Here is a 23,145-nt window from a genome sequence, read left to right on the forward strand (position 1 = left end):
TATATATATATATATATATATGTATGTATGTTTTATGTCATTTTAATATTAATGGCAGCAGAGCTAGAAGCTACGCCAGGACATACCATTAAATCAAGGACTGCTTTACTTCAGTATCACTTTGAAAGGAAAAAACAGTAAAGAATATTTTTTAATTAAAAAAGAAAATTCAGACATGAAGGGGTCAAAGTGAAATCTTTGCATGGAATATTTAATAAACCTACATACATTTTGAAAGTAAAAAGATCAAATCTTTTAGCTGTAACCTACTGCCTCCTGTGTTGCACAAGGGTGAGATTGGGCATATATAAACACACACACCCACACACACACACACCCACACACACACACCCACACACACACACATATATATTATATTATATTATATTATATTATATTATATTATATTATATTATATTATATTATATTATATTTATTTATTTTCATTTATTTTATTCCTCTTTTTTTAAATGCAAGGAATACGTATATTACAATTATTCAGGGAGTCCAGGAGAAAAAAGGCAAAAAGACTCTCTGTTCATGCCTTTGTTTACGAGCATTGCAGGTGGGGTTTATTGTAATCTGAATTTCCTTAAGAAATAACATTTGACATTGTGAAAATAAGAGCTTTTTAAATATTTACCATTTGTGGATTGATTAACGCTGAAGGACTCAAGAAGTTCACCTGCACCTAAAGGACATTGGACTCTTCTTTGAAGACAATAAAGTCTCTTTCCTGTCTTTACGCCTCTTTTGGCATCATTGTTTTCAGTGTGTTCAGAGTATTATTGCATTAAAGGGGGAAGTCAGATTTTGTGACTCCTACTGGGTTAATATCAGTGAGAAATGGGCTCAAATGGCTCCGTAATTACAGGTTGCAGACCACTGAACTAGGGGAATGATCACGGTGACCCATTGTTTTGAGTAAAATATTTTTCCAAACCAAAGTAACCCTGAAGGTAAACACATCCATTTATAAAGAACGGAAAATTACAGGAGGAAGCTGAAGCAGAGAAGAATGAATGGAAGATGGACGCTGACATTTCACTCAATAAATAACCTGCTGTCAATCTTTAAACTTGTGTTTGGAAAACATCTGCAATTATAGATGTATTTGCACTTTGAGAAAACATTGGTACTAAACCGGCACTTTACAAAAAAAAAAAACTACATGCATTCAACAATTAAGCTGCTATCAGAATGAATTTACTGTATAAATGACAGATCTTGGCTTTTTAACTCACATTTATTACATACGCAAACAAAAATGTTTGAATTTTTTTTATCACACATTTTAGCCAGTAATAATTCCTTGTTGCACTAAAGCCAATTTGATTAAAATTATGGAACGCACCAAGACTCTTTTAGGAAAACAAGGAATTTATTTTAAACCAGAATGGTCCTAAATGTACTTTTCTGGACTAAATAGTGTTACTTTTGCAGTTTCACCTGTTTGTTTGCAAAAATCTGTGAAAATTTGCTCACAAAATTCTACTTCCTCCCCTCCGTCCTCCATAGTGGACAAACATCTTATTTATGTTTGCTACCTGAGCTCCTCACACTGACAGAAAATAAAGCGTTTGAAGATTTGATCACTTCAACTGGTGCCAAAAAAGAAGAGATCAGAGATGTTTACTTTCTTTTCTGTTCAGCTGCCATGTGTGTTTTCCATCTGCTTGTCCCCCTGACACCGTGTCCAGGGAAAACTCCTCCTCTCACTGTCTGTGAGACAAGTTTCCTCCCAGAAAAAACCGAGCCCACCTCTCCCCGCCATCGCCAGCTGGTAACTCGACGCTCTGATCTGCACGAGCGGGCATCTGTGTTCTCTCAGAGCTTAAAGTGTACTCGAGCCAACGGACAAAATGTTCACCATGAAATTAATTCAAGCATCCTCATTTCCACTTGAAGTTGAGTCTGTTAATTTGTGCAAATGACACAATTTATATGTTTTTATTTTCTTCATTTTTTGGACAAATCTCATGGCTAGACTATGAACGTGTAGTGTAGGAAGCAAATTAACAGAATACTTATCCATACTTAACTGGAAAATTTACATTTTCATTATATAGATAGTTTATAAAAAGTAAACTTCAAATGTTTTGCCTCACTTTTAGTATAGACTACTGGTGGTACACTTATGTAGACTACTTTTTGCTGAGGGTTGTTATGATGTTTTACTGAAGAAAGCTGTAGAAATGATGGCCAATGTTGTTTTTTGTGAAAGTATAGGAAAATTAGTAATTTGGTCTTTTTTTCTATCCTTTTTATATTTAAATATGCACTTGGCCAAATAAGAATCAGCAAAATTACAAATGGCATTTTCTAAATGTATGGATGAATTATAAATTGTAGTGGAGAGAACATACTGAACATGCATGCAGGAAAATATCTGAATCCACTGGCATCAATTTATAAAATATGACACTTGGTTCCTCTGAAATGTTTACCGTACTGGCATCATATTCTAGTTTAGTTTACTCTCACTTAACTTACTGCAGAACTTTTACTGGCCACTTATACAAATTTAACCCTTGTGCTATCTTAGATGACCCCACCCTTACTTTGACGTGTTCTCCCTACCATGACAAAGGTGGATAAAGGTGGAAAGATTTCATGTAATCCATGGACACCAGTGAAGATCACAAATCATTGAAGAAAAAAGGTTCAGAGCACTGTCTAGTGGGTCTAGATGACCCAACTCCAATGTTAAAATGCCTAGGATAGCACAAGGGTCAAGCTACTACAAAATAATTGTACATTTGCATGTAGTGTACTTTACAATACCAGTTGGCCTTCACACATAAATAATGACTTCATGTTCAATCACCAAATTTACTGCCATCCAACAAGACAAACCACACTTACCTTTGTACAAAAGAACAATTTTCTATAAGATATCCTGGACCCAAATCTTGTAATGACCTACTTTTCACTCATTGTTTTATATAAATTGTTTTATGTTGTTGTCATGTGTCAGTTTATTTATTTGTCTTTTTTTTGTAATCTTTTGCTTTTCAAAGGGTGGTCTCAACATGAACCTCCATGGCTTCATCTACCTCCTTGCACGCTTTACTGTTTTATTCAATGCAAGTTACTCAATGCAAGTTTTATCTTCTGTTTTATTATCTTGTTCTGTGTGATGCTGCTGCTTATATGCTAAATAAATTACAAAAATTGATATATGTTGTTGGTTGAGTGAAAAAACATTGCATTGCATCCCATACATGTGCTAAACGGGCAAAGTGACCCATTTTAGAGGAGTTTCTGCCTCTGCACGTACACCTGACCCACAGAAAGGATTACTTGTTGGACTTTCACCAACTTCCAACATCAGCTGCACTCCTGAGACTCCATCCGTGACGGTTACAAGCTGACACAGGATACAAGAAGTACACGCTTGTGCCAGACTGTCCTTTTCTTATCAGTTTTGCTGGCATGACAACTTTTTAAAGCCGTGACCTGCTCAGCACCCTTTATCAGTACAGTATAGGGCTGCTGGCTCGAAAGGCCTTTATTACATTTGGAACTGCCTTATCTCACAATTATTGTCACAGAAGTGAAACGCATCCGGGTCTTTCCTAACCAAAAACCCTGGATGACCAGAGAGATCAGGTCGCTCCTAAAAGGCTGTGACTCTGCCTTTAGGTCAGGGAACAAGGACCTGTACAGGACGGGCAGAGCCGACCCGAGGAGAGGGATCAGGAAGGCCAAGTTGGACTACAAAAGGAAAATAGAGGGCCACCTCTCCAACAACAACCCTCGGCAGGTGTGGCAGGGACTACAACACCTTCAGGGGACAGACCAGCACCGAGGCACACTCCAGCGCTGCACTAGTGGAAGAGCTGAACGCGTTCTTCTCACGCTTCGAGACCACACCACTGCAGTCTGAAGCCCCATCACCTCGTCCTCACTCTGCTTCCAGCTCCGAACCCCTGACTGTGCAGGCACAGGACGTGCCACGGATGTTCAGCAGGGTAAACTCCAGGAAAGCGGCTGGACCCGATGGAGTTCCTGGGTAGGTTCTGCGGGCCTGCGCCGACCAACTCTCCCTGGTCTTCACAAAGATTTTTAACCTGTCGCTAGCTCAGGATTTCATCCCTGCTTGCCTGAAGTCATCCATCATCATTCCAATACCCAAAATGTCATCCACAGCTTCACGGACTACCGTCCAGTTGCACTCACACCTGTCATCACCAAGTGTCTGGATCGGCTGCTACATCAAAGACTGTCTTCCTCCAACCTTCGACCCCACCAGTTCCAACTCATTCCATTCTATTTTTTCATACATATCTAATATTCAGTTGTTTCTGTACATATTCTACATTTTTGTCTAGACGTGAGTTATAGTATTTTCATTTTTTCTTTTCTTTTCTTTTATTTTATTCTATTCTCCACTCCAAGGCTGCAATTTCATTGGGTCACCATGTACTATGAGAATAAAAAGATACTGATTCTGATTATTGATTATTCTAATTTTATCACTCGCAAAGAGATAAGGAGATATAAAAGTCTGTTTGTCCAGCTATAGACATGATTTAACATACTCTGTTCATGACTGGGTTTTGTTTCATACAGGATGTATTTTTGCAAAATCTTAGATGAAAATCAATTATACAGTCACACACAAAAATCAACAGATGATTTTCTACTTAAATCTTTTCTTTTGCTGCAGACTTAACATGCAGGAAATAGTTGTGCATTTAAAACTCAAACCAAATTAGAAATTAAAAAATAAAGTTTTTGTGGGTGGATGCATCTGGAGTTGGTAAAGCAAAGAAACAGTATTGAAAAACAACAATATTAGGTGCAAAGAGTCACTTATTTGCATAATTTGTTCCTTTGTGGTATTTTTCTTGTTTTTTTCTATTTTTTAACACTTTGATTTTTACTAAAATAGACACATAGCAGCAACAATCTTAACCAAATAAAACATGCTTACAAACTGTAGCCCCCATGTATTATTACCAAGACAGTGTATGCTCAAATATAACTAATATGAACAGAGATAGTCATTTTGAGTGCAGCTGCATTGATACCTTTTAATTAAAACTTTTTTACTTTTTGTAAACCACTTTTAAAAAAGTGAGAACCCCCCTTACAGAGGTCATTGACCTGGAAGCTCATTCTTCTGTTTCAAAAATGTTGTTTTTATGAACAAGGCTGACATCTAGTGGTCATATTGTGGAACAGTCATTTGTTAAGTAGAAGCCTTAAAGCACACAAAACCCTTTTTCTTTTGTTCTTTTTTTAATTATTGAATTAGGCTTTTTTTTAATTATTGGGCTTAAAACTATTTTATAGTCTAATAATCTGCATAGACTAAAGCAGGGCTGTCCAATCCGGGTCCCCCAGAGCCTCAACCCTGCCTGTTTTCCAGCTCTCCATGTCCAGCTTGCTGCTGATTAGCTGACTCAAGTGCTTCCACAGACTGATTGACTGAACTCAACTGTTTTAGGTCGTCAGCATCAAGCAGTCCAGGGAGAACTGGAAAACCAGCAGAATTTTGACTCTTGGGGACCGGGATTGGCCAGCCCTGGACTAAAAGATGAATCTCTGTGACTTCATTCAGATTAAATAGAAATACGCAAAAATATTTCTATTTAATAAAATGTACATAGAAATACACAAATCATCATGTGATGTAAAAACGATTTCTATTCAACCCACTCCTTTTCAAGCACACTGTCTTGTTTTATCTCTCTAATTACACACTTGTGTTTATTGTAGTAGGTTTAGGGGTTGTCATCTGGAGGTGTTGTCCACTTAGCCTATGTGGTTTCGGGTCGTTAATAGTCCTTTGTCCTCAGCTGGGGGTTGGGGAGTCAGTGACTCCCTCTCCAAGTGGACAACACCTCCAGTTTCAGGTCTGACTCCTCCCCCGATGAGCGCATATATACCAGCTCTTAGACCAGCTATTTCAGAATTGACAAAGCCTCTTGGACAAGAGGTGAAACGTCTTCCAACTTTAAAACCAAGTCCAGATGACATCCCCTAAACCTACTACAATGGAACCAACCTGGATGAATGAGAGTCTTCATAGACACTTGTGTTTATTTTAATTTGTATATGAAATAAAACAAAATGTAATTAAAAATTCTCCTTCTCTTTGTGTCTAACAGGTTTACCTCAAAGATTTTCACGTTAAAATAAACTCAAAAATTCTTTTTAAAACAATGGAAAGGTCAATGTATCTGCATTATCACACACAAACATATTTGGAATATTATTTTTAGAAACATTTTAAGGGTTGCTGAGGCGTAGAGGTCAGCCAAATGAGTGTCTTCCCACTGACCAATGCTACTTTTTCATTGAATACAAAAAAAAAGAAATTAATAGCCAGTAACTGCAAGTTTTTTTTTGCTAATGTAATAATTTGATTTTTTTTACTTTCACCTATGAGAAAAATACATGAAATATCTATCATCACATCCCTTAGTTTCGTTTAACCCCGTAATCAGTCCTCCCCTTTTTATTAATGGTTTAGTCCAACTTTTGGCGCATTCAGGAACTCAAATCACTAAATATTTTTCCCACTCACACTGTATAGAAGACTGTAAGTGTTCTTACCTATATGTCATTGCTTTTATCATCAAGCTCAACCTTTCAACTTTGTAACACGCAGAGTTTATATTTGTTGTTTTTTCTTTTTAAATTAAAGAACGGGAAGAACCTGTTTTCCATAAGATTTAGATTTATAACCATTGGAAAGTCATGTTGTGCAATAATGGGAGCTGAAGTTTAAAACAAGCAAAGTCACAAGTTAATTTCTAATCATTTTTGGGATTATAAACCTGAGGTGGGAAAACATATATTAGGTTCAAATAGTCCCACATCTGATTCAATTTTTTGGTATATTTTTTAGGAACAAGACAACTCAAAGTGCAAAGAATTCAGAAAATGACATCCTTTTTGAAAAATAAAAAAAGTCTTTCTCTTTATATTTTATCGACTCATTTTGGAAGTTTTGATATCCAAACAAAACCTTTTCATTTACGTTTTATTACCTGCTTCTGTGTTGTACCTCTTTTTTTTCTCAGTCCTGTTTGGCATCACGTGGAGCAATGCTTCAACCGGACAGCAGGTGTGCTCTGCAGCACTGCAGCAGCAGCAGCGCATGTGCTGCTGCTGCTGCAGTGCTGCCCTGTCTGTGTGTGTGTGTGTGTGTGTGTTTGTGCATTAGTGAATGGGACAGCAGTGCCAGCTAGCCACTGCTGCTCCTGCCACTCTGCTGGATGAGGAGGACAGATGTAAGGCTGGAGGAGAGGAGGGATACAGAGAGGAAGGCGGGTGGGAGAGAGCCCAGGCCCAAATAAAGCCATGGGGGCCAGAACTGGCTAAGCCCCCCCTTTGCTATAAATACGCTGGCCGCCTGCAGGTTCGGGTTTGGTGGTTGGGGCTTGAGACCTGTGACCACCACCACCAGTGCTGCTACTGCTGCAGCCGTCCTCAGCGGAGCACCCTTCGCATACTCGTCATCTTCATCCTGGTCATCCAGGTTCTGGGGGTCCAAGATGCCTCGAGTGGACGCAGACCTCAAACTGGACTTTAAGGATGTTCTGTTCAGACCCAAAAGGAGCAGCCTTAAGAGTCGCTCTGAGGTTGGTGATACTTACAGTTACGTTCAGGTCATGATCTTCAGGCTTGAAAAAAACATTTAGTGAAAGAATGTATTGTTAAAAGGCATGTACTATAGGTGACTCGACATATCAACTTAGCTTAAATGAACTAATAGCATTATCATGTTTTTAGATATCTGTAAAACTGAAATATTAAGCTGGGAGGATATCCCACTGGAGTCGAGCAGTAAGCTGACTGTATCTCTATACATGTAGCTATTGCAGCTTTTACATATCACAGGCCTAACATAAGGAGGTGACCTTCCTAAAGGTGACAAAAAAGAAAAAAAACACAAGAGTATTCTGTCAGACAGACGTTTGGATACTAATTGTGTACAAAGAAGACAAGAAAAAACAACGTTGGGATTAAGATCTGGCCAAAATCTGGAATTTATCCGATTGTTCAAAGCAAATCTGACAGATCACGTTTTGCTTGCATCCACGTTTGACCGCCTAGAACAAAACAAACATGTTCTTGGGGTTTATCCCCTCGTCTCGCTCAGTTTCATTACACAAAATCAGAGTCTGGTACTGACCCGTAGTGATTATGGTTTGGTGACAGCGGACGTTGGAAGAAGGAGCAACAAGCAATACGAGGCACAGCAGATTTCTCAGAAATGCTGTTTAAAAATAGGACTGTGTGTTACAGGGAAGCAGAGGACATTCCATACTCCACAGTGACATGAGGATACTGTAGCATAACAGACACATGAGGGTGCAAAGGAAAAAAAACTGCTCTTGGAGCTCCAAAAATGAGAGGATCTGCAAGTCTACAGGAGTCTGCATGTTTAAGTTTATTTATATTTACACAGCAGACCAGCTGAAGTTCTCTGTGCTTCTGCTTGGAGCACAAGATGCCCACCTCCACAGGCCAGGAGTAACTGAAGTGAGAGATAGTTGCACCACCATGATCAAAACACCCCTGCAAAAATATTAATTAATACATGAATAAATAAAATCTGGAAATGTCAAATGGAAATGTTTTTTTAAAGGACAGAGTGCCTTTACTCTAGTCGATTTTAGCCCATCCTGTGCACAGTTGCAGATGGAGAAAATGCTATTTTAAAACACACATTCAACCAGTAAAAGTAAGGTTTTTGCTTTTTTAATGTATTTTTCTTTTTGTTTATACATCTTGCGTGTCCAAAGATTCTTAAGCCGCTATTGTAACAGGAAACACTGTCCAACACAAGAGGCCTTCAGCTCTCATCGGTTGGCTCAGCTGCTGGACAAGACAAATTAAAAATATAAAATAGAATTATTAAATATGATAGAATAAATTAAATACATTAAAATAAAGACATTAATAAAAAACATTTTTAAAGTTTTCTTTTTCCTATTTGCTGACATTTTTGAGGATAATATTTAATATATTCAATACTTATTTCAAATAATGTTCTCAAAGAGGAACAAGTTATTATCAGGTTAATATTTAATGCTCAGGTAATGTAGCTGTGATGGACGGCTGTTTGTTGGGAGTGTCCTGTTGGATTTTCCAATACAACCTTAGATCAGGTGCATGGATTACAATATCTGTTATATATATATAAGCGAGGACTTTAAAGTGCTTATAGATTTTGCAGCGAGTCGTATATTACTTCATCATTATTACTAATCAAAACCAAAGGGCTAATTATGCAGTAAATATCTCAAAACACGACAGTTTGCCCTTGAGAGCCCCAGTTTTCCAAACATTAGTTAATTATTTTTTCCTTTTCATGATAGGGACTTTTCTTGCGTGTGTTATCAAAAGGAATCTCATTAAAATCATGTCATACTTATAGTAATATTATAAAACAGTTAGGGGAGTCGAGAGACATAAAAAGTAAACAAAAACATTTGATTGACTACCGGTAATTTGTTGTTTTTTTCAAGTAATTTTAGTATTAAAAACAAATGAAAAAAAAAATCAAATCAATCGAAGATATTAAATCATAAATGAATGTATAAAATCGAGGAAATATAAGAAAATGATGCTACCTTCTTGACACATCATATTATTGCTCCTTATCCCAAATAGACATATTTGTACTTACAGTACGCTACATCACACAAAGAATCCATTACATCTAATGATTGTCTAGTAGAGTTTGATTAATTTGTTGAAAGGCAAACTAGTGTTTTACTTAACCCTCCTGTCATGTTGCGGGTCAAATTGACCCGTTTTAAAGTTTGAACATCTAGGAAAAATAAATAAAATGCAAAAAAAATGTGAGCAGTGTTTGTGATTTGATTGTTTTGGATGAGTTTAGAACACTTAGCTACTGAAAAAAATGTCACAACAAGGTGAGTGAACAAACTAGTTAAGGCCTGACAACAAACTATTCCCTAACAAAGTGTAGCCACCCTGAAGCTTATTTTAGTACCATAAGTATACCTGAGTATAAGTTTAGCAAACATACTATGGATCTGTATGCATAGTATAAGAGTATAATAACCAAATACTTCTTCAGATTAACTTTATAGATAGTATAAGGTAAACTTCAAGTATACTGCTTCATTTTTAGTATAGACTCTTTGTGCCTAGTACACTTAAACAGACTACTTTTTGCTAAGAGTAATGTTAACTAAACCTCATAAATTATAGTGAATGCTAGCTTACAAGCCATACCTATCTCAGCTAGTAAACTGTATCTTGCTACATACCTGGAATATAGAAATGTTTAAAGTTTATAATGAGTAAAAATGGTCGCATTGTTGCAATTGTTCAATACAGGTGCTTTTCTGAAAAATATATATATATACCGGTATATATAAAAAAAAATCCCCTCTGATAGAATGGTCACTTCTCCTACAGGGTATCCCATTACAAGCAGGAACAGTTTGATCTAAATGATTCAGAGCTTCCACATTTTGACTCCACACACCTGAACATGAACCTCAGAAGCTGCTCAGTGGTTGTGCAACATCATTTAGACAATTTCATCACAAACAAGTGTAATTGTGTTCTTCTTTAGGTGGATCTTCAAAGAACTTTTACATTCCGTAACTCCAAGCAGACCTACACTGGGATCCCCATTATTGCAGCCAATATGGACACCACAGGAACATTTGAGATGGCACAAGTTCTCAGTAAAGTGCGTGAGGAATATTATTTTTATGTCGTTTTTTAGTTTTGATTAGCATGTTTAAGATGGACGGGAGATATGGTTGATATCAATTAGGTTGTGACGGAGTCTTTTGGTTTTGGCCTCCAGCACACTCTCTTCACAGCAGTGCATAAACACTACTCGGTGGAAGACTGGAAAAACTTTGCTGCTAATCATCCAGAATGTTTGGAGGTAAGATAATCGCTTTTCTTTGTGTTCTTTCAAAGCAGAATTAGAGACACACTCTGATCCTCTATTTTAAAAGTGTTCCCAGTGGTCTTTACATTATGATTGTGCCATTTTCAGCCAAAAACCTGTGTCATTTTCTAGGACATGGTTTCTGCAGCAGTAGTTCATCCGGAATTTCCTTTTAAATTTTGGGCAGAACCATTGCCGCAGTGCAACCCCGCCCCTCGTGCCCTTTCCCATTGCGGCGCCGAGCAGAAAGACTGTGGCCCCCCTCCCAGTGTATTTTATATGTCATAAATATGCTCTTTTTAAAACAGAATTTTTCGTCTGATCCTAAATCACTACAATTTGAATAAAGAAGTACTCATATGTGTCCTCCATCATGAGAAAAACTCACAAGAACATGTTAAAAACACCAAACGGAGCACACTGATGGATGTAGCTATTTTTTCCCTGCAGCATATTGCTGCCAGCTCAGGGAGCGGAACAGCCGATCTGGAGAAGCTGTGTGCCATTATAGAAGCCGTCCCTGCTCTTAGATACATTTGTCTGGATGTGGCCAATGGCTATTCTGAGTACTTTGTGGAGTTTGTCAAGAAAGTGAGAGAAACGTTTCCCAAGCATACCATCATGGTAAGAGACAGACCTCATCAAAGCTTGCTTGGTACTACTTTGGTTCCACAAGAATGATCATTCTGAGACTCTGGGTTGGTTTGTCTTCCTGTCAGGCAGGAAATGTTGTAACAGGAGAGATGGTGGAAGAGCTCATCCTGTCTGGTGCTGATGTAATAAAAGTGGGCATTGGACCAGGTGAGTCTGAGTGGGTTTGAAAGGACAGAAAGTACAAAGAAACTAATACTTAAGAGAATAAAACTCACCATGAAGTAATATTTCTACTCAGCATGTGTTGAATATTTATTATCTCTTGGAACCCTGTAGAATTTTAATCTCAGCGTCCAGGTATCTGGAGTAAAAAAAGATGCTCATCCAGTTTAACAACAATCTGTGCACATTTACAGTGGCCTAAACTGGAAGTAGCCTCATCTCCTGGTTCTACAATATCTACAATGGTTCAGTATAGATGTGTGCTCAAGCTTCTCTAATGTGTGCAGGATCTGTGTGCACAACAAGGATAAAAACTGGAGTGGGTTACCCACAGCTGAGTGCCGTCATCGAGTGTGCAGACTCGGCTCATGGCCTGAAAGGACACATCATCTCTGTGAGTCTTCAAACTTGTAAAAAATACTGCTTTGCAAGAACTTGTAAAATTAGGGATAAATTTGGAGAATGGGGAGAACTTTAACAGTTTTCCAAAACACTTGGATCAAAGTAATTATAGCACTGTAGTAACAGGTTATAGCCAGTAGAGGGCATAGCTTTTCCAGTTTAAGTCAAAAATAACATAAAAATCCTGTGTTCCGTTTTACAGGATGGTGGCTGCAGCTGTCCTGGAGATGTAGCGAAAGCCTTTGGTAAGTAATCAGACCCAGAATTCAATGCCAGCTACACATGACCTCTTTGTCTGACCTCCCCTTGACTCCTCAGGGGCCGGGGCTGACTTTGTCATGATGGGAGGGATGCTCGCAGGCCACGACCAGTGCTCTGGGGAAACGATTGAAAAGAATGGCAAAAAGTACAAACTCTTCTACGGCATGAGCTCTGACACAGCCATGAAGAAATATGTGGGCGGAGTTGCTGAGTACAGGTGAGACGTCCTACGTCACACGCATTGGGGTTGTTTGTTTTTTACCCTTTCTGTATTTTTATCAATACACGGTGCCTCCTCAAAGTTTTGGCCATGGTGTTTCCTTTCATTTTAAGTTTTGATGGTTGTTTTTTAATCTATAGTGTTTTAGGACTTTTTTATTGTTTGAATTTATATTTATATCTGTATTTTATGTCAGGGGTCTTGTGTTTTATAGCAAGGTATTCAACAAATAAAGTGATTGGATGTTTTGGGCTAACAGACTGACAGACAGTTTTGTTTTTTGTCATTACTCTCAACAAAAAACTCTATCAAATATGACTCAGGCTTGCAAAGTAAAAACCAAATTAAACTCTGATTAGAACCATTTTTATTTGCACATCTGTTTTGGTTGGTTGTTTAGCTTTCTAAATCAAAGTCACAAAATAACTCCAAACCTGGAAATAAAAAACAACTCAAGTTAAAGTCACAAATGCATTCAATATTGAAGTTATTTCATGGAAAAATAAGAGTGTGTACTTTTTTCTTGTGTTTGAATTTTGCTCTTAGGGCGTCTGAGGGTAGGACAGTGGAGGTTCCCTACAGAGGAGATGTAGAAAACACAATCCGGGACGTGCTTGGGGGGCTCCGCTCCACCTGCACCTATGTGGGCGCAGCCAAACTCAAGGAGCTGAGCCGTAGAACCACCTTCATCCGCGTAACACAGCAGTCCAGCCATATGTTCACTTAGGAACGAGCACTCAGCTTCATATACCTAAAACAATGTCCCTGCATTAAACATACTAATGCCTGTCCATGGAGAGTCCTGCTGGGACTTAGTTGGACCCTCTTCACCTCATAAACACTGCACCTGTGCCTCAATGTTTCAGCTGCCACAAAGAATCAACTGCTTGTTGTTATTCTAAATCAAGATATTATAACTGCATTAAGAAATGTGAGGGGAAAAATAGCAAAAGCATGCTATACCATCGATTTTCTCAGCTTTGGGATAAGATGACTGTGATTAGATGTTTCTAAATCTGCAGCATTTTTTTGAATAAACCCTTCATGCAAACCTGTTGCCTTAAGGTTATTGATCTGGATGACTTGGCTGAAAAATAATTATACAATTGCACTAAACTGCCAGAAGAATCTACTGACTTCTATTTCAGTCCTATCTTCCTTCTTGCATGTGCATGATGTGGTCCTGGTGAGCTACATAGAGATATGGGCTTAAATGATGCAAATATTTAACAAGCAAGTGGTTTACTGTTCTCACACTCCAGTCATCTTCACCATTCCCAAATTTCAAATTCGAGTCTAAACAAGCTTTGTGCCTTCTGCAGCTACAGAAATGATGCCACACCTTCAAATAAAAAAGGTCTACATGAAAACTGTACATGCTGCACTTTAAGCCTCACGGAAAGAAGAAATGTTTATGTCTTTCTAAATAAAATAAATCTTTCATCTGAATATCGTCAGTTTGTGTTTCTTTAAAGCTTTTTCATGACACTTAAGATTTGAAGCTAATCTTGCACTGCAGCATCATTTGCCTCAGGCTAAGAGATTTCTTTAGGTAGTTTTTCTTAAACTAAAAAAAGGATTTTGCCTTTTTTTAAAGGAAAAAATTAACTTTCAAAGTCAGAAAAAAAAAGTCATAGACCAAGCAAAAAATCTTTTTAAAAATTGGTTAATTCTGTATCCGCCCTACAGACAAATAATCCATAATAATAATACATAATAATACAATAATCCAAGATCGCCTGAATCTTTAGTAAATATAATATACTATTCTACCTTTCCTTTAGCTCAGATGACATTAGCTTTACTGGAATTTATATTTTTTGTTGAAATGGACAAAAAGAAAACGATTATAAACTATATATAAAGTGAATTTTAACCATTCAAATACTAACAGTCGTTCCAGAAAAATGATGAATACTTTAAAGTAAGACATATTTGCAGGTAATATTCAGGATTTTAAAAATTACATTGCTAAATAAATGTTAACATAAAAACAGCCTGCCTGCCTGCAGTTCATATCTGCAGAGTAAAAGTATTGTTAAAAAAATTACAAGTAAAAAGTAGTCTGTTTAACTTGGAAAAAAATACAAAGTAACCCGGGGCCAAAGTACTTAAATACTGATTGTAATACTTGTAATACCACTCTGATGAACATGTCTTTTGGTGTTTTAACATGTTAGTCAAAAACGTAATTGCTGCTACTGAAATAAAAATGTAAATCAACTGAATAAAACCCTGAAAACACATGTGGGCTTCTACCTGAGCAGCTAAAATGAAGCTTTTCTTTGGTGTTGTTTTCCAGTGAGAGCAAAATGATTTACTCTTGTCTGTGTCGATGTTGACCTTTAAATCAGTCCATACTGATACTATTGTGTATCTATGCAACAAATTGTACAAATGTTTCAAATTAAAGAGTAACTACCCAGACGGAAGTCCAAAGTAACAGAGTGAGAGGACTGTTTTATCAACATTAATATACTTCAGAAAGAGTTCAACGTTTACGGTGCAAAAAATTATGCTGAGTACCGTAGTACAATTATACAGAAAAGTTCCTAACTAAGTGTAATTGAGTAAATGCAACTCCTTTCCTGCATACCTGGCACCACTCAAAGTGACTTAATACTTTGAGAATCAAAAATGATCCACATGATCCAGCAATCTAGAATCTATAAATAAAAGTTAAACAAAGATGTCTGATAAATTGATTTCACCCATAACCAAGAATCTCCACCACATTCTTCCTCTTATTTTTATTTTTGATTGTCATCTTTTCAAATAGTATTTTTAAATACAGTACTGCATTCAATTTGCTTGTATTTTGCTGGTTCTCACCTCAAATAGCTCAGTAATTTTTCTTTTTACCTTTTCATGTTCACATTCAGTAGAAGTGAAGCTTAACTCTTCTTTTTGGATTAAAATCCTGCTTGGACAGCTAGGGGGAGCTGTAAACTGCTAATGCAAGTGGGTTTGTTTTCCACACATATTCCAGGTTGTACTTGTGTTTTGTTTGTGTGTGCATATATTGTCTTTAAATAAAGACACCATTTATCTGTTTTCTCCAGATATGTCAAGGTTTCATTTAGTTTGTTTTTTTTTCGTCTTCAAAGAGGTGCATTTGTACAGAGCTCAGTTACATACACCAACAGGGTTTCTCCATTTCTATAGAGGTGAGACAGGGACTAGGTGAGTACAGTATGGAACAAACAAGTTGGTCGGGATCCACTGTGGGGCGGCCCGTCCTGACCTCCGCTCCATCTCAGAGCTTGAAGTAGCAGGAGAACAGAGGAACATCCAGACAGACGGGCTGCAGGCTTCAGAGCTGAGTTCAGATTCAGACGAGCCGCTGTGAATAGATACGTCTGTCCCTGCAGTGGTAGTGGGCGGGGTCAGAGGTCATGAACCCAAAACGCCTGTCCCCCCAGTGTTTGATCCACAGAGGCACACCAGAGACGTTCAGTCCTTAGAAGAGTTATCTGAGCCATCTCTAGGATTATACACACAACATTTTAATAATTTATGGTTAACTGTCAATATCAACATTTGTTTAGCATTAAATCAAGTGAAATATCAAAATTATATGCAATTTACATAATGAATAACCCCTATTCAAAAGCCCACGTTATAAACTGATTGGGAGAAACTAAGTTCTTATGTGGACCTGTTTACCTTTGTTTGTTTTTTTCCTTTCTGCCTGAGTTGGTTATCCAGCGCTATGGACATTGACATCATACAAAAAACACAAATGAAAAAAGTGGAATCCTGATCGAAATGTATTCACTTTTAAAACACGTCAAAGTGTAGAGAAAACATCCTTTTTTTCTTTTTTTTTCCAAATTGGAAGTACAAACATCCAGAAACAAAAAAAGCACACATGCTGTTTTTCTGACCGAAAAGTCAAAGCTCACACACCAACATTCATTTTATTTGTCAAGTTGTGCAAAAGCCAACAAAGAAAAGAAAAGATGACATAAGCAGTGCTCCTCCAATGAGGAAGCTTGTCAAAACAAAAACAAAAAAGTCAACATTCTCGATAAAGTTGAAATCTCCTGACATAATGCAGAGTGCTTCAAAGAGACCGAAATGGAGAGAAAAAGCTCCTTCAGAAACGTTTTCACTCCTTCCACACTACAACCAAGCTGTAAGAGGAACCACTGAAAACGGTGACCCAGCCAGGTTGATGCGGTGCAAAAAAGAAAAAAAAAGAAACAGTTTTTTTTCACACAACAAACGAAGAGATGCTTTCCATTAAGGGTGGGTTTTCCTAGAAGAAAAGAACCATGGAATCAGCTAACACCTCGGCCCGTTGGACCCAAGAACGCACCGAAGTGAGAGAGGAGAAAAGAGACGTGAAGAACAAGGTTGCAGCGAGGGGATGTGCAAGAAACTTGAGCAATTTCTCTCTTTTCAAAACAGTCCTCGCACTTTTATTTTTCCATTCTCACTGTCTGTTCTAAAAGAATGTTGGCCCTGGGGCGGGGGGCAGCCCAAGACAGAGGGGGTTTAGGCCAAGCCCGTCCCAGAATTAGAAAGTGCTGAAACATCATCAAGTTTATCACATCTACTTACATGTGCATCTCTGTTGGTTTTTCTTTTCTTTTTATATATATATATATATATATATATATATATACACATGTGTTTTTTAGTTTTTTTTTTACAAAAAGTGGTCCCCACTAACGACAGGGTTTCTATTTCCTGTGGGTCTTCATTGCATGAACCAATGAAGCATCTCACACACAATTACAGAGGGAGACAGCCGTAAACGCACTCTGCAGACACACACAACAGTGGACAAAGGCCTCACAACCAGAGAGTGAAGAGAATCACCAAACTCCGATTTGCATCGTTCCTCTTTGAGGACTCGTTTAACTAAAAATAGGAACAGAAAAGCTGCAAACGAGGGGGATGCAGACTATGCTACATACACTTGGCACAGGGGACAACAGAATCACAGAAGTATTGCACATTGTAGTACATCTCTAAATGTAAAAAGGGGGCTGACTTGGGGCCAGCGAGACAAAATCCAAACCACATACACTCAGATTATATTCAAACTCCCCCCCTACTGCATTCATATGATCATTTTTCTTTCTTTTGACCTATAATTAAGCCTTTCACTCTTAAGTGCAGCCAGTTTAAAGACTCACTCCAGTAAAAAAAGCTGTTTTTGGGGTTTTTGACATGTACTTGTGGCATTTTTCCTCATGACGGACGACATTTATAAAGAAGATGGAGCTCAAAGTTGCATGTCAGAGTATTTCTTTATTCAAATCGCTGTGAATAAGGAGCAGATGAAAAAAATCCAGTTTAAACAAGATTGTAGTTGTGATGCAGAAAATACAATCGGCAGGCCACAACGGCCATTCTTATGCACCCACACGTAGATGCCAGCCGGTAATGTTAAATTGGTGTGTGAGCTAGTGGGATAGCGTGTAAACAGGGCGACGGGAAATGGGGGCGGGCTTATTCCTCACCAACAGCACCGCCCGCAACTCTGAGGTGAATTTCCGATGAACTCACAGGTGGGGGGTTTTTTTTAGCCCAATTTTTTTCTTTGATTTATGCTAAAAGCGGCATACTCCTAATTTAAAGACCACTGGGAATGCTTTCATGACAGGAGTGGGTCTTTAAGCTAAACTGCATTAAGAAAAGCTAAAGTGAAACAACGAAGGGCAGTCCAGGCTTTATTGAAAGCCAGCTAAAGCTGGGAGGGCTGGCTATGACGAGGTCACTATGCTAAGCTAATGAGGTCACTATGGAGTCGTGGCAACAAGGCAGAGCTGGGCGGAGTCTGCCAGGTGACAGTCGCACACCTTGAGGTTTCCCAGCAGGGGCAGAGCAGGTCTGGGCTTTGATTCAGTTACTGCACATAGAGGCTTCCCTGAATGCTACCAACTGGTGCAACTGCAGCTTCTATACAGATATGTACTTCTGACGGGTTTTCTGAACTCCTTTAAAATATTACCCAGTTTACAAGGAGGAACTGATTGTTTTCTTTTTCCTGCTTTTGGCTTTAATCGGAATTATAAATAAATGTTTTATTGCAGAAAAAGAAAAGTATTATTTTTATTACTATTGCTTTCTAAAATAACCAAAGCAGCATCAGCAACCCTTGGCTTTGGCATCAGTTCACCTGATGGGTCTGCTTTTCAGGAGGGGGAATGAATAAAACAACAATTGCAAAACACAACTGACACTCCCTCCAACACAGACACACACAAATGCACAGACTGCACATCACACATACTGCTTGTCCTAGTTGTTGTTTACATATTTTACTTCCAAAAACAAAAACAAAAAAGGATGACAGTGGTGATGATCTGATTTGTTTTTTTTATTCCAAGCGGAGCCTTTTTTTTAATATATTTTTATTTCTGGTAGCTTCTTCTTAACATCTTTGTTTCTCTGTCACATCGGCTTCTGAAACAAAATTTGCTTTTCAAAAAGTAAAAAACAAATTGTTCCTGTCAAAATACGACTGATCAGCATCTGAGAAGCAAATGACCAAAACCGTAAGGGGAACGGACAAATATGGAGGCTGAGTAGAAACAGATGTGAAGAACAGACAGTCCTGCAGAAGCTAAGCAGGTTCTGGGGAAAATATCCCACACATAGGGCATTTTCTTTTTCAGATATATTTTTTAAATGGCTCTGATTGTCCACCTAAATAATCATCAGATAGTGCTCATCGCCCCTCAGCTTCCCTCTGAACGCAAGAAACCTCAGATTAAATTTAGTGGGCTGGCACGTTTAACTTCTGCTCTAAAGCTACACTTGTTCAAACAACTTGACCTTAATTGAGCAGATGACACAACATTTGCTTCAAATGTGCTAATTACCTGCTTAAGAACGAAAAAACCCTCGTCTCCTCCAGTGTCTTTTTGTGTTGGTTTTTTAGACCGCGCCATCAGAAATGATCTCTCCACCTAACTTAATCCTCTCCATGTGCAAAATGCAATTTCTCTAAAGTAAAGAAGAAGAAAAAAACACTGGACAAAAAGCACTGTCTATATACATTTCAAACAATCTCTTTCCTACACAAACACGCTCCTGAAATCCCATGTTGTCACAAACGCACATCACAGAGCACTTTCAGTACAACCATCCTGTTTGGAAAGTGCACTAATCCAATGTCACCAGTGTTTTTGAAGATGGGACACCGCAGCCAGTGCATCTGCTGTTGAAGAACACGGCGCCATGCCACTGGTTGCAGGGCTGGTCCGCACTGTTCAGTGTTGGGAAACAAACGTTACAAGTCAGTGACAAATCCTCACAATTGGAATTCACTAGACGTTTCAAAGCTTGTCCCTGAAACTTGTCGCTCATTTTCTTCCTTTTTTCTCCTTCTCAACACCTGTCACATTCCTCTCCTGCTTTGTGATTCATCTCCACCTTTTCAAAGTGCTGCTGCTACTTTCTGCCACTGTCCCAATTATTAAAAAAAAAAGATCTAAAACATAAAGTACTGAGTAAATAAAGTATGGACTATTGTGTGTGGTGCCTGCGACAGGTGTGTTAAGTGCTCGGAAACATTCTGATCCTCTCTGAGCTGACGTGCAGACCCTCCTGATTCTCTCACAGCTCTTCTGAATACAAATGTCTCAACTTAGTTACCATATATGATGAGGATTTGCTTCGAAAAGTGAAAGCCGCTGTGTTTCACAATTGAGTATATGTAATTATACATTAACCCATTTAGGCTTAATCAAAACCTAAATGAGCCCTAATTTAGGTTTTTGACAATCATTTAAAGCATTAAGTGAGATGAGGGGTTAAAAAATAAAAATCATAAAACTCTAACGAAGACTTTCCTGTCGTCAAACCGAAAACGGCCGTGTGGCACACAGACGCTTCCCGATGACTTCCATCTCGGCTCCTTCTGATTTAAAACAAACCAGAAGGTATTTACACAGTAAAGATGTGACCACTGTGTAAATCTTTTAGCAAACCCGCTTTTTCCTTTTGATGTTATTGAATGATTCGCGTGAAAAAAACAACAAATGCTTTTCTTTGTACACCCCACCTTAAAGTGCGAGGGGGCAAGAAATCGCTGTCAGTAAACCAAGAGCAAAATATGCCACCTTGAAGGTTGCAAACTGTGCAGACTGTAAGCAACCAGGCAGAGTCACGAGGCCTTTTGTCTGCGTGCCACAGAGCCCCCACTCACAAATCCCCCATGACAATATTTCAAACAGCACAGATTGCTGGTCTGATTTTAAATCCACCTGTAAAAAAGGTATAAACTACATAGACTCAAAGTAAGGTGATACTTTTACAGTATTTGGGATAGAAAAGAAAAAAGAAAACATTAACATTGGCGTATTTTTCTGTGAGGATCCTTTTATTTTTCCAAACCCAATGGTTATTAACAGTCCTGCTACGCGTTATTTGCCAATATTAGACCTTCCCTCTATGCTGACTTTCACCTCATGAGGGATAAAGGAAGGTTTGGGCAGAGTTAAGGGCGGCTCCTCCTCTGATTTTTCTATGTCTCGACCCTCCGGAGCAGACCATCTTCGCTTCCTGCTTGTTGCCGATTTACCGCCGGCAACCTGACCTTTGAAAACAGACCTCCTTTCCTCCAACACGATATCCCCATTTTCCATCCTGGAGCTTTCCCCACTCCTGTTCCCTCTTTCATCACTCCTCTGCTGACTGATGCCATTCTCCCGCTCCCGGTGCCGGGAGTTTCCTCCACTGCAGCTCTGCGGTACGTCTGACACGGCTCTGTGGGTTTTTAGGTGCTGGTGGCTGCGCGGTTGAACAGAAGCGGGGCTGGGTGGCTTCTTCAGGGATCCGTTCTTTAAATTCTTGAGGGTGAGTGAAATACAAACATCGCCGACAGACAGCTTGGAACAAGGCAGCTCCAGGAGCTGGGTGGTCCGGTCAGGGCAGCATGACGACCAGCCCTGACCGAAAACGAAGAATGGGTACTCCAACAAGACCTCCACGCTTACCTGAGGAGCAGAGAGTTTGGGTTATACAAAACAAAATGTAAACACTTGGTTTGTTTAACTTATTAAATTAACCCAGTTTAAATCACTTGAGGTTTAAATATGCCTGTCTTTCTGTTTTTTTATTTTCTATTCTGGTTTTCCCTTAAAAAGAATCAGTTTTTATATTTACACTTTAGAGAAAAAAATCATGAAGCTTGCAGTGATGGACTGCGTTTTCAAAAATACGTTACTTGGATGAAACGACTTTAAAACCGTATATTGTAAAGTTTTGCGTTGAAATAAAGCTCTGTAGGAGCGGGCAGCTCTGATCTGTTAGAAGTACATCTATAAGCGGGTGGCAGAACGATGAATAGTCAGGAAACAAAGTACCAGTAACAAAACTAAGAAGCTTAAGTGCAAATGCATTGATTACAAGTGTGAAAGGGCTATCAACAGAATAAAAGGCAATGAAATATGATGGATATCAAGGAGGTTATTTGAAATTAGAAGGTTCAATTATGTTGTCAAATTATAAAGGAAAGGGAAAAATCTTTGAGGGTGGAGATGAAAACACAGGTTTACACAGATATGGAGTGTTGAATGAAATGAGAAATGGTAAAACAAAATCTTAAGATTTAACAAGGACATTATTTTTAAAGCATACCAGACAAATTTTTGAAGTATTATATAATTCAAATTCAAAGTTACTTTTTTTGAGTGTGCACTTGAAGCTCTAAGTGAAAGAAAAATATACAGAGTAGAGAAAGCCTGAAAGACGGTCAGCTTTGTGGGGTACAGAATCAAAGAGGAGCTGGGGGCTGGAGGGATGGTTAGAGATGTGCTGCGTGGGTGGAGGATACAGACAAATGAAGTAATTTATCTGGCTTCAACGCAAACCCTGAAAGAAAGTTAGGAGGACGCACTCATGGTTGTGTGTGTGGACCTGGGAAAAGCAGAAGCAATAACAGGAAGGCGCGTGGGAAGTGTCAGAGTGCATACGTCTACTATACAATGAACCACATTAGCATGGCCTTTCCTCATCATAAAGAAGAGCAGAACAAAACAAAAAAAAACCTGTTTGATCAGACAGGCTTTATATAGACGATTATGCTCTGGAAGGTCAAACCAAAGAGAATTTTCCACCAACCCCACCGGTATTCTACACATGTTGGCCTCTTCCTTATAGGGGTCTATGTCTTGTGTCCAGAAGGACTAAAATGTCCTCACACTGCAGGTCTTCATGATCAATGCCAATCTGATAATCGAGAGATTTTTTGGGATGTATGCCAACTTTTTTTCATGTGATTCTGGCTCGAGTCTGATCCTGCTGTGACTGGGCTGGAAGCATGTGGAACATGCTCAAAACAATACTGTGTCATGGAAATAAAGGAAATATCCAAAAAATATCATAGCTTCCTGAGACCCGGCCCACTCATTTATGTCCATTATACATTTTGTTTACGTGTATATTTCCAAGGAATTAAGAGATGCCTTTCCAAATCCTACTCTACTCTGTAGAGGACATCCTTGGCTTTCCAGTGATGTGACATGCGATAAGTTTGCATGCTGGGAACCTAAAGTTTTACCTCTACCAAGATGGCTGCCAA

The 23,145-nt window shown here is 38.6% G+C and overlaps 2 protein-coding genes across 5 annotated transcripts in view; one reads left to right on the plus strand and one right to left on the minus strand.

Moving 5' to 3' along the window:
* The first annotated feature begins 7,207 nt into the window (after positions 1-7,207).
* gmpr (guanosine monophosphate reductase) lies at positions 7,208-14,051 on the plus strand. Its single transcript, XM_004074240.5, has 9 exons — positions 7,208-7,598; positions 10,574-10,693; positions 10,814-10,897; positions 11,354-11,527; positions 11,623-11,704; positions 12,007-12,113; positions 12,324-12,366; positions 12,440-12,599; positions 13,149-14,051. Exons 1-9 carry the CDS (start codon positions 7,512-7,514, stop codon positions 13,327-13,329), a joined length of 1,038 nt encoding a protein of 345 aa, XP_004074288.1. The 5' UTR covers positions 7,208-7,511; the 3' UTR covers positions 13,330-14,051.
* A 3,633-nt stretch (positions 14,052-17,684) lies between these two features.
* The window catches only part of atxn1a (ataxin 1a), an 81,003-nt gene continuing 75,542 nt past the window's right edge, over positions 17,685-23,145 (minus strand). For all 4 annotated transcript variants that reach the window (XM_078954582.1, XM_023960180.2, XM_078954581.1 and 1 more), the window contains one exon: positions 17,685-21,559. In XM_078954582.1, the coding sequence (XP_078810708.1) occupies positions 20,987-21,559 (573 nt within the window). In that variant the 3' untranslated portion in view covers positions 17,685-20,986. The remainder of the gene's footprint in view (positions 21,560-23,145) is intronic.

The sequence above is a fragment of the Oryzias latipes genome, chromosome 11 (assembly GCF_053564925.1).
Source record: "Oryzias latipes strain Hd-rR chromosome 11, Olatipes_Hd-rR_3.1".
In the NCBI taxonomy this organism is placed as follows: domain Eukaryota; kingdom Metazoa; phylum Chordata; class Actinopteri; order Beloniformes; family Adrianichthyidae; genus Oryzias; species Oryzias latipes.